The following is a 14674-nucleotide window of genomic DNA, read 5'->3' on the forward strand; positions in this document are numbered from 1 at the left end:
ACACATGCACACACATGCACCCTGCTGGGACAGGCGAATATTTCAAATATTTAATTTAGAAACAGGGAAAAGGGAGCGAGGGGGATGTTTAACAAAATACAGGCTTGAAAATTTCGCACAGACTTTTGTCATCGATGGAGATGAGAAGACAGCGCTTATCATCACTGTTTTAGCTTTTCGTTTCTTGTTGTGTTTCTGTCTGTTGTCTGCAATTATGTGTTCACTTGTTTGTTTTTTTTAAGTAGTAAAAGATGACAGGGGGGATGTGGAGGGAAAAGAGAGAAGAAGGAAAGAAGCAATAGTGACTCCACAGCATTTAAGTCCATTAGCTGAACACTTCTCATTTATAAAAGATAGAGAATTAACAGCTCCCTCTGGTCTTCCCACTCTTCTCTATGCTTAGTCCGTCACAGCAGACATAAACATGAGGCACAGGTGGAAGTTATGACATTAAAAATGGCTGCATTCCATTAAGGTGAGCTACTTCTAGAGCTCTGTTATTGTGCACGCTGACTCACTGACATGGCTTACAGGGTTGCTTAATAGAATGGAGCCATCTTTAACATTAAAGGTCACACTTGGTCTTTTCCTGCTTTGACAAGTCAAGATGTTTTCAGTGAAAAGGGTTTATTAGGAGAGGGGTTGAGAGGGAGAAAATCTTTGACAAAAATCTTCAAGTTTTCTACTTTCTCTCTGATCGTTGGTGTTTTAACAAGTATAGTTTGAAGTCAAACATCTGTGGTGCCTCTGAGAAGTGTTTGTCCTTTGTTGTTTAATCTGATGATTGAACGAATATGTGTTAAAAAGAAGTGAAGGCTCATATTAACGTCAGTGTTCCTGTCTGAAGTTTAGCCTGTGTCTCGGCAGTGAACAGTTTGCTGTTCTGCACTTTTTTGTGTGAGTTTGTGTGTTGTTTTCTCTCGTGTTTAACAGCGTGTGTTATCAAGCGTTTGCAACGGCCCCCCCCCCTCCCCAAAGGGGCAAAACAATGCTGATATCACAACACATGGAGAGAAAATGTATATTTATGGTGAAACAGATTCAGAGACACGCAGCGTGAACAAACAACAAAGATGTTTGCATACTGCATGCAGATGTAAATACTAATGGGGTTATAATACAACAAACCAGTGAATGTGATCCTTTTTCAGACAATTGTTGCAGCTCTTCATGTTTCATCCTGTCAACACAGCCTTTTTTACTGTCTCGAAACTGATCTGACAGTATTGTCTTGTTACATGCGATATTTTGTCATACATGGCAAAACAAATCTGACACTTCAAGCCTGACTTCATTGTTAACAAACAATAAGCTGATTTTTGACATGTATTGATGTGTGATTTCCATGTCAGTTTAAACTTCTGCAAGCAGCATTTTGCGTGTCCTCTGCTTGGATATATTAAGCTCTAAAGCAAATAAAAAGAATAAGTTTGGATCTGTTCACATTATTTCTCTTGTTTGATATTTTATTATATTTATATTATAATACATTTTCACATTAAGAGGATATCTATTATCCAAATATTTACTGGCCTGCCGCTTTAACTTCTGGGAACACCTGAGATGATACGCCAGTGAGTGAGGAAGGAAGTCGGGGAACATGACTAAATATGAAGTGACCAGATCTCTAAAAAATGAAATTTGAATTTCTGCCTGAGTCACGTAAGATAGATTTTCATTGGCAGTGGTGATTCTTTAATAATGAAGACAACAACTCCCACGAGCCCACACTACTCCACAACGTCATCAAACTACGTCGTTGTTGCTATTGTTATCTTTTACCATCCACTCCGACCTCCTCCCCGTGACGCCAGCGTGGTTCATAAATATAGTGTTTCATTCAGTCTAAGAAAAGGCGGTGCATGGTGACCAGGTACACCAATCCTGTAGATTGTATTTCATGACAGATTCATGAACTGATGTGACACTATGTTGCATATTGTACATTTAAATCTGTGACGTCGCTGGTGGTGATATCAGCACCTCGGACAGCTCTTTAGCTCAGCAAAAGTTGGTGCTCTCAACAAAACTTTTTTAGCTTTTAGTCCGCAGTTGGCTCAATATGGTTTCCTTGGTAAAAAAAGGGGATTAGTTTAATGTCACCGCCTCCTCACTGACTAGACGTGTGCCCAGTGAGAGCAAGTACGAGGATGAACTAGTTGGGATCAGAGGTTTCACTGAGCCCACTGTGGCTGTCGGCCCACCTACAGAAAAGACAGATATGGGATTCTGTACCAAATCACATCTAACAGCATAAATCTTCTCTGATGGAGCTCCAGACTTAGGAGACGCAGACATGTGGGGTATAAGAAGTAGCAGGAACTGGTCTAATACCACTGGCAGAGGACTGCTTCTTAGATGATACGGCCCTGTTCCGTTGAGAGGAAGAGAGGGAGAAAAATGGAGCCAGGCGGTGAGAACATTTGCAGAAATGTGCAGTGTTCCCTATCGGATCCTATTTGGGATTATTTATGGACTGGAATAAATAGGTCATTTGATTATGAGCCAGGCTTTGCACAAAAAGGTGACAAATACAACAAAATGCAGCTGATGAACCTCTTTGGAACATCGGGAAGTGGGAAATTGCAGCGTGACATACATCACTCTCATAAATGATGATGCACAGCTGTGGGAGAAGGAGGGTTGAGATCTGTGTCTGCTTCAGACATCAGGCCTGGTCAAGTCCAGCACTGAGAAGAAACAGTGAGATGAATTGTGTCTTTTTTCTTTGTAGCTATGACCCCATGACCTGTCTTTGATTTAAACCTGCATTAATAGATTTCTGGCCCTTCAGAAAGTTGACATTACAAATGTTTTAGCAAAACATTGCTTATTTACACAGCACATGAAAATTCATTTGGAGATGCGTCTCTGTCCACATGATGAATGTCCAATATATTCTCTCCTCTTGGTCTGTTTTTGTGTCACTACCTTTATCTGCCTCTTTGTGCTGAGCAGAACACACAGTAGGTTTTTAGAACTTTTGAGCTGATAACAAATCCCTGGACTTGAGGGAAGTCGTGCAGAGTCGGGTGACGATTCCCTGTGGTTTCATCACGAGAAAACCTTTTTACATCACAGGGTGGCTGTGGCTGAGGAGGCAGAGCAGCGGTCCACCAATCAGACTGTCATCGGTTCAACCCCCAGACCCTTGAGTCTACATGTTGAAGTGTCCTATTGTATTGTAAAGCACATTTTTTGCAACAATCCCTCAAATGTGATAATCAAAGACTTGATAAAATGGCAGAAATATGCAATGAAGGGAGGATATTTTAGCGCATAACAATACATTTTATTGTCTTAAATGACATCTATGCACTGAAACAGTAAACTTCAATATGAATTACCCTTAGCATCTTTTTCTGCATTACAATCTCTGAAAAAAAGTTTCTATATCGGCTCATATCAGACAACACATGCACCGATACAGATATGTGATGCCAGTAATATCGGCCAAGGCTCTAATAGACTGTCAATAAAAGATACAGTGTTGTTTGAGAACACCTAAACAAAGTTACAAACTCTCTCTCTCTCTCTCTCTCTCTCTCTCTCTCTCTCTCTCTCTCTCTCTCTCTCTCACACACACACACACACACACACTCACACACACACACACACACACACACACTCTCTGTTACGTCACACATATTATTAATGTAGGTGAACACAGCTTGGGAACAGGTGAGCGCAGGAGACAAACAACTCACTTTAAAGGGTTAGTAGAGCTTAATTAGGTTCAAAAGTCACCTGTTAAGGCATATAGAAGCCTAGGCTACAACTAAAAAGCTTTTAAAAATCGATTTAAACGGAAGTGTTGACAGGTTCAGGATTTAAATAGGCTGCCACATCAATATTAAGCTATGCGCAATCAGGGAGGGAATAAAAACGGTCTTAATACCGTCAATACAATGCTCCAGGGTGACACCGAAGTGACAGTCTCTAACGTTACATAAACTTTCCTGTAGTTCATGTCATCATAGACCAGCTGTGAAGCCATTTTTCAGCCCTCTCCAGCTCGCAGGCGCGTCCCCGTGCTGCTCCGTGTGCGGGAATGTGTCCATGACGCAGCGTGAACGCGCCAGTCTCAACTCCACACTCATTCTGGTCCGTCACTAGTTTTTTTTTATTTTTTTTATTATCTCACACACTCTTGTCTCCCTCCTCCTCCTCCTCCTCCTCCTGCTCCTGCTCGTCTCTCTCCAGTCTCATGTTCACACCACCGCCGAGCCGGAGCAGATTCCCTGTCTAGCCGACACAGAGAGCCCGCTGCCGGGGGCCGGCGGAGTCCACTGAGCGGTGCCAGGATGCGGTGCCACAAGTTTTGGGGACCGTGTTCGGTTGGATTTTATATTTGTGCCGCCATGCTTTTCAGAGGTAGGAAAGTCGCTCTTGAGGTCTGCGCTTACTTAAGTTTTTAGGCACTTTGTTTAGTGACTGAATGAGTCTGTTGAGACAAATTAAGACAATGAGAAATGGATGATTTTGACTGAAACACCCTTTAAATTTTTTAACAAAGGTCAAGCATGTGCTTTAGATAACCTAGACTAGAATCTAGATTCTCAAAGGGACTAATGAGCTTAGAAAAAAATAAAAATTAAAGGCCAGAAATTAACCTGAATTTGCTATCTGCTAGTAAAATTGTCTTTATAGATTCACCAGATGTTTAATTGAATAACACTGGCTCCTGAATCTTTCAATGAAGTCATGTGAATTTAAAGAAAATCCTCCTTTCTTCTGCACCCTTGACTGTACTTCTCAACAGTTTGGATACACGGATTATGTACCTTTGTTAAAGGGTGATTTATGACACTAAGAGTTATTTTTAATCACTGTGTGCGTGCATGCATGCATGCATTTGTGTGTGTGTGTGTGTATGTGTGTGTGTTAATGTTCGCTCAGTCGTGTGCAATAGGATGTACATACATGACTCTAATTCTCTCCTAAGCCCCATCCCATCTCCATCACCATCAGCATCATCATCTGTAACATCTGGGTTGTTGACTTACCCTTTTGTGACACAGCGGCTTTGCTTAAGATACGCTTTTGTTTATGTGTTTGCATACAATGTGTGTGTGTGTGTGTGTGTCCCATGTGTGAACATCAACCTTCCACCTTCAGCTGCTCTCACCTCTCCGGGTCCAGTCAGAGATCATCTCGTTGGGGAGTCGGGGCGAGGAATTACTTTAAAGACTGAAACAGAGATTGAAGGGAGGGATAAAGAGGTCGATTAAACGCTAACCCGTGACAGGGGACACGGACACTGTTGCTCTCTGTGAAGACACTGCAGAAGACACATATAGAGCTACACAAGTCATGTCATTTAGTGCTGAGTCTCATTGGTTTCTTCTTGTTGTCTTTTTAAAGGATAAGTACACCCTAAAATGAAAATTCAGTCATTATCTACTCATCCGTATCCCGGTGAAAAGTCAGGTGAAGATTCACAGTCTACAAAACATTTCTGGAGCTTCACAGCAAAACTGTGTTGTAGCATTCTCCTTAACCACTGAAGTTGATGGGGGCCTGTTTTGTAATGTTAAAAAACAAACAGAAAACAGCTCCTTACAGTAATCCAAGTCTCTGGAAGCCCCGAGATCCCAAATTGATTTGAAAAAAACGTTAGTGCATGGATTTGACCACGTTTCGAGGGTGTAAATAACATCTTTTCAAATCAGTTTGGGATCTCTGGCTTTCTGGAGACTTGAATTACGTCAGACCTTCTTTCTTTTGGGGGGGGGGGATGTTTTTTAAAACAAGTCCCCATCTACTTCAGTTATTTAGGCGAATGCTGCCACGCTGTTTTGCTGTGAAGGGTGAATCATGACAGAATTTTCATTTTTGGGTGAACTTATCCTTCAGTTTAATTCTTTTTAAGTTAATTTCCTTTTGAAGAATTTGCCGCCAAAAACTATAGATAGATAGATAGTTAGATGTTTTCTATGGATCTCTTCATAATTTAGTGTCATAGTGAGTCACGTTTGGCTCATGACTCTTTGGGCATGGGGATTAAAGACCCAGCTAGCCGTTTGTAGGCCTAGTATGTTCACATTCACTATAGCGTTGATAAGCGGCTTTGGTCTGTCAAGGGAAACACAAGACAATGGTCAAAACAGGCGAGCTAGGACAATTTAGTTTCCTTGAAATAGCTTGATTTTGTGTCAACTTGGGCTCTACAAAGCTCTGAAACTAGACAATGGAGTGAATTAGACTTACATAAAATACATGTACCCTTCAATAAATTTATTTTCCCGACCCCGACTCAGACGATCACAGACTGGTAAGAGTGAAGTTTCCTGGCACAGATGCTGTAATAATATCTGCATGATTTCAGTGCAACGCCTCATCTCCTCCAATATCTTCCTCTGTCTCTTTCATTTAGTCTCTTTCTCTCTCGCAGACTCTTCCAGTCTGCCTGCCTCTTATTTTTTCCATGCTCAGCAATACTTCCCACTTTGCCAGACTCTACGCTGTTTGATCATGAAGTTTATGTAAAATGGTCTTTCTTATGCCCTTGTTCAGCATTGCAGTCATGTGTTACGCTGGTGTATGTGCTGCTGTTCCTTCACTGACAATGCTAGAATGGTTACCTCAAAAGTTTAAACCTGTGGGACTGTAAACCAACATGTCAGACACTTCCTGCCAATGGTGCTTTCTTTAGTGTAAATTGTAGAAAGAAGACATGGTAGATTGTGTTCAGCATGGTGTAGAAGTATGGATGCTCTAGCCAAGCACTCAGTATTGCACCATGGCGAAGGTCTTAGCCCCAGGATTAGGATTAAACGTCCAGTGGTTTTAGGGCTCTGAGCCCTCGACCATAGATTATAAATCTCTCCTATATGAATCCATCCATCCATTAACACACAACACCATACGCTCTGATCCCTTCTCACCACTGTAGGTTGTCACATGATGCTGGAAATGATGTGTTAATGGATGGGTCCACGGCTCATCAATTGCTTTAAGCATGACACACATGCGGTGGTAATGAGCATGTGTACATGCACATTTAAACCCACATACTTACAGAGAAGTGCACAAAGCAGCGCAGTGGTCGAAAGAAGTGAAAAATATTACTCGACAGCTACAGGAAGTGAAGAGGGATGAAATCACTTATGTAGAAGTGATCTTATTACTTTTATCCCTGTGGTCTCCTTTACTGTTCCCCATCCCATCTGTCTCTGTTCCCTCTCCCTCCTGTCTGCTTGACGTCCCCTTTCCTCCTCATCATTACTGATTTTATATATCAAGGACACGCTGCCCTTTTCATGCCTTTTTGTCAATTTTACTGATTGCTCTCTTCTGCCCTTTTTATACCAATGATATTGCCAACTAGAGTTGGATTAAAGTCAAAGCAGCACAGAAAGAACAGCCAAAATTTAACTCTCGTTATATTAAAGGGCACAGAATCATTAAATAATGTGTTTAATGTTATGCTCTTGTGTTCTTACTTAACTTGTGCCTAAAATGTTACCAAGAACAAAGCGTAATTAGAAAGCTGTGTAACATAATTAAAGCTTTGTAGGCAGCATTTCCTCAGCATCCTTAGGCAGTAATTCCATTATAACCTTTCAGCATACAGTAATTCAAACTTGTCTGGGAGAAAATTAGACTTAAGTACCTACTCTACTCTGAGACTTTGGTCAATAAAAGGTCATTTCAGAGAGAAAAAACTCCTGTTGGCTGTAGGAGCACGGGTTGCTAAGGTTAATATCAGGCTATGGTGCACTGCTAATGCTTGTGGGCAGGTAGTTAAGCAGTGACTTGACTGATAGTGTGTAGTTGTGAACAAATTGCAAGCTTTGATGCTTTTCTATCTCCATCATATAAATAGCCAATGGCATTGTGATAATACCAATCACCACAGCACATTGGAAATGTCTGGTATGAGGGTTGTCCCTTTCCATATGGGGAGATTTCAACCACATCCCCTTGTAACTTCAATTTGAAATGAGATTGGACTCAAAACTAGTGCGTAGAGGCATGAGCCGTGCAGCTTTCACTTGTGTAAAGCTGAGAATGTTCGATTTCCTTTTCCGTGTTTTTCGAGGTCGGTGTGACAGTCTAATAATACGGTGCCCTCCTAGTGGAGAAATCAGGTCCTCTGCTGTCCCTTGCCCCTCGCTGCAGAAGCAGAGTGTTGCTGGGGCAGTCAAAAAGGATATCTGGACCATCCTCTCATCTTGCTGTTAGACACTGTCCCAGCCCCTGCTGAATCCTGGGGCACTCAGCCCCTGGGCATGAAGTACTGGAGGGGTGTCTTTGAGAAGACAAGTCGCGGCGAGAGGGACTGGGTTCTTGGCAGGGCTCACAGAGTGCGGAGTGGCTCCCATGAGGCATGATGTTTCACTGGGCAACTTCTTCTGTATGTGGGCCAGATCAAGGCCACGAAGATCTTTGCTATCTGGGCGTCGATAATTCTGCTCTCAGATTTATTGTTGGTGGTAGCTACGGTACTCAATATTGTGTATTGTACAAAAGGTCTTCGCTGGCAGAGAGGCATAATAATCGTCGGTATTTATTTATCTATAAAGCCCTCATTGGAAAGTTCCCACCATTCCTATCAATGATGCTGATTGGAGCTCACACAGGTGACTGGCTTATGTTTAAAGCCAGCTGAGTACGGTCTGAGTTTGGACAACCTGTGGACAATTTAAAACCCTAGTTACAAACCTCCCTTCAACATCCTCGTAAATGAGGGCAACCTAAATGGTTCTTCAAGTTTAAATAAAGGTTTGAAATGTAATGTCCTCTTACTCCTGTTTCCAAACTCCACATAACCCCATTTAATAGTGGATCCATGCTACGAGAACAAACCATAGTGTTGTAGCCATCTATTTGGCTATGCTGACTGGAAGAATTACTTCACATGGCTTTTCCTTGGGTGACGTATTGTAAATAATGCAACGTGAGTTATAGCTTGCGGCATGGCAGATAAGGAGCTTGTGCTGAAAAGGACTATCTTTAATGCATTATTGTGTTTTAATGGTGCTAATGGAGAAATTCAAAGGCAGTTTCAAGTCTAGCTATAGTCTCCTCTCTGCTCTTCCTTCACATTTACATTAATTTTTCTATCTCGTTTTTATGCCTCCTCTTATCACCTCCCCCTTTTTCTCTGACTCCCTCCCTTCTCTGTCTCTCTCTGTCTGGGTTTTTAAACAGGTTAGGCAATAAGCCACCTGGGTTAACATGTATGCTTAAAGCTGCTGAACATCTGGATACTTCACTGCTGACCTCCCCTGACTCAATCCCCAACCAAATGATTAATAGTGAAATAATGAGGTGCTAGACCATGACTGAAGAAGTGTCCTTAAATCAAATAAGTGCACACTTGGTTAGTTTTAGAGGCAGAGTGGTGTCTAAGCTACGCAAATGTGTGAATGCATACACATGCACAGTGACAGTGGAGCCAAAATAAGAATCCTCACAGGTTTCATGTCTTTTGAAGGATGATTGTTTGTCATGTGTATGTGTGAGTACAAGACAATGGATGACACACACTGGACACACACTTTGTTGCAGATGCTATAACGTGTGGGTCCCATTATTTCTTCGCCTTGGGGTGTTAAATGACAGTTTTCAAGGTCTTGGCCTTAATCTAAAGGGGAGATGGATTTCCTCTGTTAGCGTGGACACCGATTTACAGTCTTGAGAAAAGAGGTGTCACAATATACATTTGACAGCAGCTCATTGGCACACTAATGTGAGGTCGTCTACTTTATTCTAGAGCGGCTGCTGCTGGACTACCATCTGTATCAAACTTGAAGTGAAATTTTATCTGCTGCTTTTTTGGTGAAACATCCTGTGGAATGATGACCAGCGGAAATTGACAACTTTTTAACTTTCCCCTCCTCCTAGTGTTTCCCTGTGGTAAGAATGTTGGCTACCACTAGCAGCTTGGCTACTGTCCAAAAAACAAATGTAAGAATCCCAATTTGACCTAGAAAGTGGGCAGGTTTTGATACTTATTGATCAAGTAGAAAGGATGCCTGGTGAGGGGAAATTCATATCAAAGGGGGAACAGATTTTGATGCAACACTTGGAGCGCTCGCCAAGGTTTGAATGAGTTCTTAGCCTCCTCCACCAGCGGACTTCTTTTTCTTTGGCAGTGTAGAGTTTCCAGTTTTTCCAGTTCTTCCACCGTTATCTGGGGATAGAGACCGGGGAGGACACAAATCTATACACGGACAGCAAGCTAGCTTAGATAGTTCATTTGATTGCATAATATGAGGCAATATTGCACGACATGATTTAAAGGTGACAAGCTGTTTATTGTTTAGAAGCATATGTGGAGATTTTTATTCACAGGTCAACCCTTTTATGATACCATTCATTGTGAGTCATTTCTACAACTTAAAAGACTCAACCTGAGCACTCACACAACAGCAACAATATCAAGTTTGGATGCTACAATCACATGACACTTTGCTTTGCGTCAGTTTCTTTTACAGCTCTGAGCCCCATCTCTGTGTCTAGCAGAGGCAGGCCTACCGAATAGTAAATAGTAGTAAAGTAGTTTATGATGATGTGGTTATTTAGACGTACTACAAGGTTCTTTTAACTGGTTATGAAGCAGTCTCAGTTTAATACTCAATCCTAATTATGACCGACATAAGCAAAGACCATCAGCGAGAGGTTCTGCTATTTCTGCATATTTATTGTAGTTATTCTTAATGCCAGCCACCGGGTCAGATTCTGACTTATTCAGGTTGGAGATGTCATAAAAATAAAACTTTTTCTTTATGGCGGAGTGCTCAGGAAGAATTGAGGTGTCTCACAGCCTGAGGAAAGATTAGAGTACAGCACTAAAACAAATTTGTTTCACAATCATCATATTTTATCCAAAGGGGCAGCAAGAATCAACAAAAAACAGGAAGTTCCTTGTAGTAGCCTTAATTTGGCCTAGCTTTAGCAGTTATAGGCAACTTGTATTTATGCAGCGACAACAGATAAAAGCTATTATTTTTTCCCTCCAGAGGGGAAGCTCGAGGAAAGAAGGCAAATGAGCTGTTGCTTGGGCATCTTTGGCCTGCCTTTGTGCACATCCTTGTTGTGTATATGCACTCCTGTTACCCTTTCCATACAAACTGACACACAGAGTAACACAAGATATTTGAATCAGAATGGCTGTGGATGTGTAGCATTTGTCTTGGTGTCGACTGTCCAGGCCCTCAGGGAGCGGCGGTCTGTCAGCAGTTTCTTTGTGAAGCCCTTTCCCCCCTCCAGGTTCAGGACTCTGCTCCTTCCGTCCCAGAGATTTCTGGGATCAGAGCCCTGTTATGTTCCAGACCGGATAATAGACTTGGCTCTTTACATCCATTTTTGAGATTTAGCAAGCATGTTTACCACCGTATGAAAGAAGATTACTCCAAATAATGAGTTTTGGTTTTTCTTCACAATAGTGTGACTTCCATGTTGGCATTTTATGTATTTTTTCCTGGGTAAGCCTCAAAAGAAAGAACTGACTGTCAGCATGTAAATTAATGCTGAGCTTATCTGAATTGAAATAAAAATGAATGGCATGTCTTCTTTAAACCCTTTTTCTTTCATTCTTATCTTCCCGACTCTTCCATCAACACAGCTTTGTAGTCTTCTCGCTGATTATTCATCGGGAGTCATGTTACGTTATAGGGAACCTCAGGGGCCCCAGCTAACCTAGAGGCCCCATGTTCAGCTTTTGTGGAACGGAAAAAATACATTTTACATAGACTGAGGATTATGGATTTTGTCCTCTATTTTTAAAAGTGGATCCCTTCATGGCTGGTAAGGAAAAGTAATGATTAAAGTGACAAAGAACTCTTTTAACTTCCATATGGACATGTGATAGTTGTACCGGGTCAAAACCTTAGTATACGGCTGGACCGTCTCTGGTCAATGTGGCCAAAGTGTTACTGGGGTAGTCAGTGGTAGAGTTTACGATTTGAATTCCTGGATATTAATTACTCGTGCCAAAAATTGGTTGAATATCATCAGTGCACGACAAGTTAGGAATGAGTTGGGTTATAGTCACAGATTTCTTTTTTTTATTTTACTCATTTTCATGACTGCTGTAGCCTAAAACATATCTGCTGCTGAGATCTATTGATTAATTACCCTTGACTTAACTGATAATTGAGTTTAAGCTGAACTATTCCCCATCTTGAGTTTCACAATTTTGAGCATTTCCATTTCAGCTTTTGCATTTTAAATTTTTCCTTTCTTTCATTAACTAACCTTCGCCTACATTTTCAGATTATCATTGAACATTTTAAGTTTGCTTTAGAATTTACTTTTTCTTTCCAAGTTTATTTGAGACCTGATTATTCCCAGTTTTGTAGTAAAATAATAATCTTATTTATTTTACTTGTAATTTTCTATTTGGACTTTTAGTTTTAAGTATGGTCCAAAATACCTTCCATACAGAGGATGCTCTGAGCGCTTTGAAACTGGAACAGTGAATTTCTGAACTACTGTTTCTGACTGAATGTATGAACGCTAATTCTGTAACACACTCAAGTTGGATGAAGATGAGATATACTCTGAGCTCGACAGTCTCGATGCTAGATTTGCCAGATCTTGGGAAAGTTTGACGAGACTGTTGAAGATCATAGCAGGTCTCTGCCTGTGTCTGTGTCACTCACACAGCGCGCAGATGACAGCCTCGTCAGAAAGGACAAACAGACACGAACAAACACGTTTGTAGGGCTGGCCCCGCTGTTGCGCTTCAGCCAAAAGTGTGAACTTTTCCACCGGCCCGTTGGCGCAGTGGTTAGCACCGTTGCCTCACACAAGAAGGTCCTGGGTTCACATCACAGCTGGGGCAGGGCCTTTCTGTGTTTGCTTGTGCTCCCTGTTTTTGTGTGGGTTTCCCGGGGGGTACTCTGTGTTTTTGACCATCAAAAACATGCATATGAGGTCAATTCTCAGTCAGTGCCCTTGACCAAGGCACTGACTGAGAATCTGGAATTGTTCCCCGGGCGCTGTTGGCTGAATACTGCTCCCTTAAACACAGAGAATCAGTTTCACTACATTGTACAATGTATGTAATAAATAAAGACTCTTCTTCTAAAGCACATCCACATTAGACTCAACATTCAGCCGTTGTCTCTGCAGCTTTTCAGTACATGTTTAACTTTTCTTTACATGCTTTACTTTCAGCACATGTTTAACTTTTCTTTACATGCTTTACTTTCAGTACATGTTTAACTTTTCTTTACCATATTCAGTATGTTTTCAACATATCACTCCGAGCACATGTTGAACATCGAAATTGCCATCGATTCAATTTCCCTTCCAGTTTCCGTAATTCAGTGTTATTATTAGTTATTAGACGTTTGATGACATCATTTCTAGGTTTCCCAAAAGCTTAATAGTGATGAAATCTTGTTTAACATGGTAATTGATTACCTGATCTGCATAAGTATGGCAGAGGAGAGTAAGGAACAAAGCCATGATCATTCCTCTGCATGCTTTCATCCTACCACCTGAAAGCATGCGTGTGTGGCTCAGTCTGGATGGGTTTAGCTGGGCTCATCAGGGGCACTAAAACACCCTGATGTAAGAGGTGGTCATTTAGTGCTTTGCCTAAAAATAGCAATCCTGTTTGGTTTCCGTGTGTGTGTGTGTGTGTGTGTGTGTGAAAGCAAGAGGGAGAATGGGTCCCTCAGGCCATCTGTGTTTGGATAGCCTGTGTCTGATGAGCGTGTTTGGAAGCCTCATCTGAACGCATTGACCCAGTAAAAAATATTCTGATGGGACAGAATCGCCTAGCTGAATTTCTCGGTATATGTTAATGTGTGTGTGTGTGTGTGAGTGTGTGAATATGTGACAGAGAGAGAGACAGAATAATAATGTGCTTGAGTGTATTTGCACCCTGAACAGAAACCAACATTTTTGGCTTCACAGTTCACACACATCAGTAAACAACATAAAACAAAGTTCACCTTCTGCTTGTTTGTCTGGCCTCACCTGCCCTCCACCTTAAGGGACTTCCCGTGAAACCATTTGTTTGTAGCTGATGCTAACTAACTGGTGGCAGTGCTGATCGTGACCGTGTTTTTTTCCGGCTTTCTGTTTATTTTCCTCACGACGTAATCGGCTCTAGAATGTGCTCATTCGTTGCAAATAAGAAGTAGAAAAAAAGGAAAACAAGTGAATTCAGGACACGGCAGAAGAGACTGAAAAGGAGGAATAGAGGTAACAAGAGACAAGCATATATAGACAGACGGATCAAAAGAGGGGATCTCACAAGATTTGGAGAGGCTTGTAAAGGGATAAAGCCACTGACAGAGGTGCAGTCAAAACGGAGAAGAATGAACTGTATAATGGCACAGGAAGGGGGTTCTTCCCAAAATTGGAATGGCTTTTACACGAGAAGGAAAGAAGGTGTGAAGAATGGAGATTAGAGGGAAGCTTCAGAGGGAGTCAGGGAGGAAGGATGGGAAGAATGCGCTTCTGATTTTCTCATGTATAGCTTTTTGCATATTTGAAACTGTGTTGAATTCCACCATCTCACTGCATTTTGTATGTACGAATATATGCAAGACATACATCCTTCCATTCATTCATCATCTACCAATGTACAAAATCATGACATACTGTATCAGAAGACATTCAGCTCTATTATAATGAAAACAAGCTAGAAAATGTATAAAGCATTAGATCAGAAGTCAGAAGTCTTTGTTTCCCACAGGATTTCGTG

At 41.5% G+C, this 14674-nt stretch overlaps 1 protein-coding gene across 1 annotated transcript in view; it reads left to right on the forward strand.

The window, feature by feature from the left end:
- The first annotated feature begins 4304 nt into the window (after positions 1-4304).
- LOC141013239 (neuronal acetylcholine receptor subunit alpha-7-like) overlaps positions 4305-14674 on the forward strand; it is a 39295-nt gene continuing 28925 nt past the window's right edge. The window contains exon 1 of the mRNA XM_073486886.1: positions 4305-4374. Coding sequence (XP_073342987.1) covers positions 4305-4374 — 70 coding nt within the window. The remainder of the gene's footprint in view (positions 4375-14674) is intronic.

Source organism: Pagrus major, chromosome 18 (genome assembly GCF_040436345.1).
Source record: "Pagrus major chromosome 18, Pma_NU_1.0".
Taxonomy (NCBI): domain Eukaryota; kingdom Metazoa; phylum Chordata; class Actinopteri; order Spariformes; family Sparidae; genus Pagrus; species Pagrus major.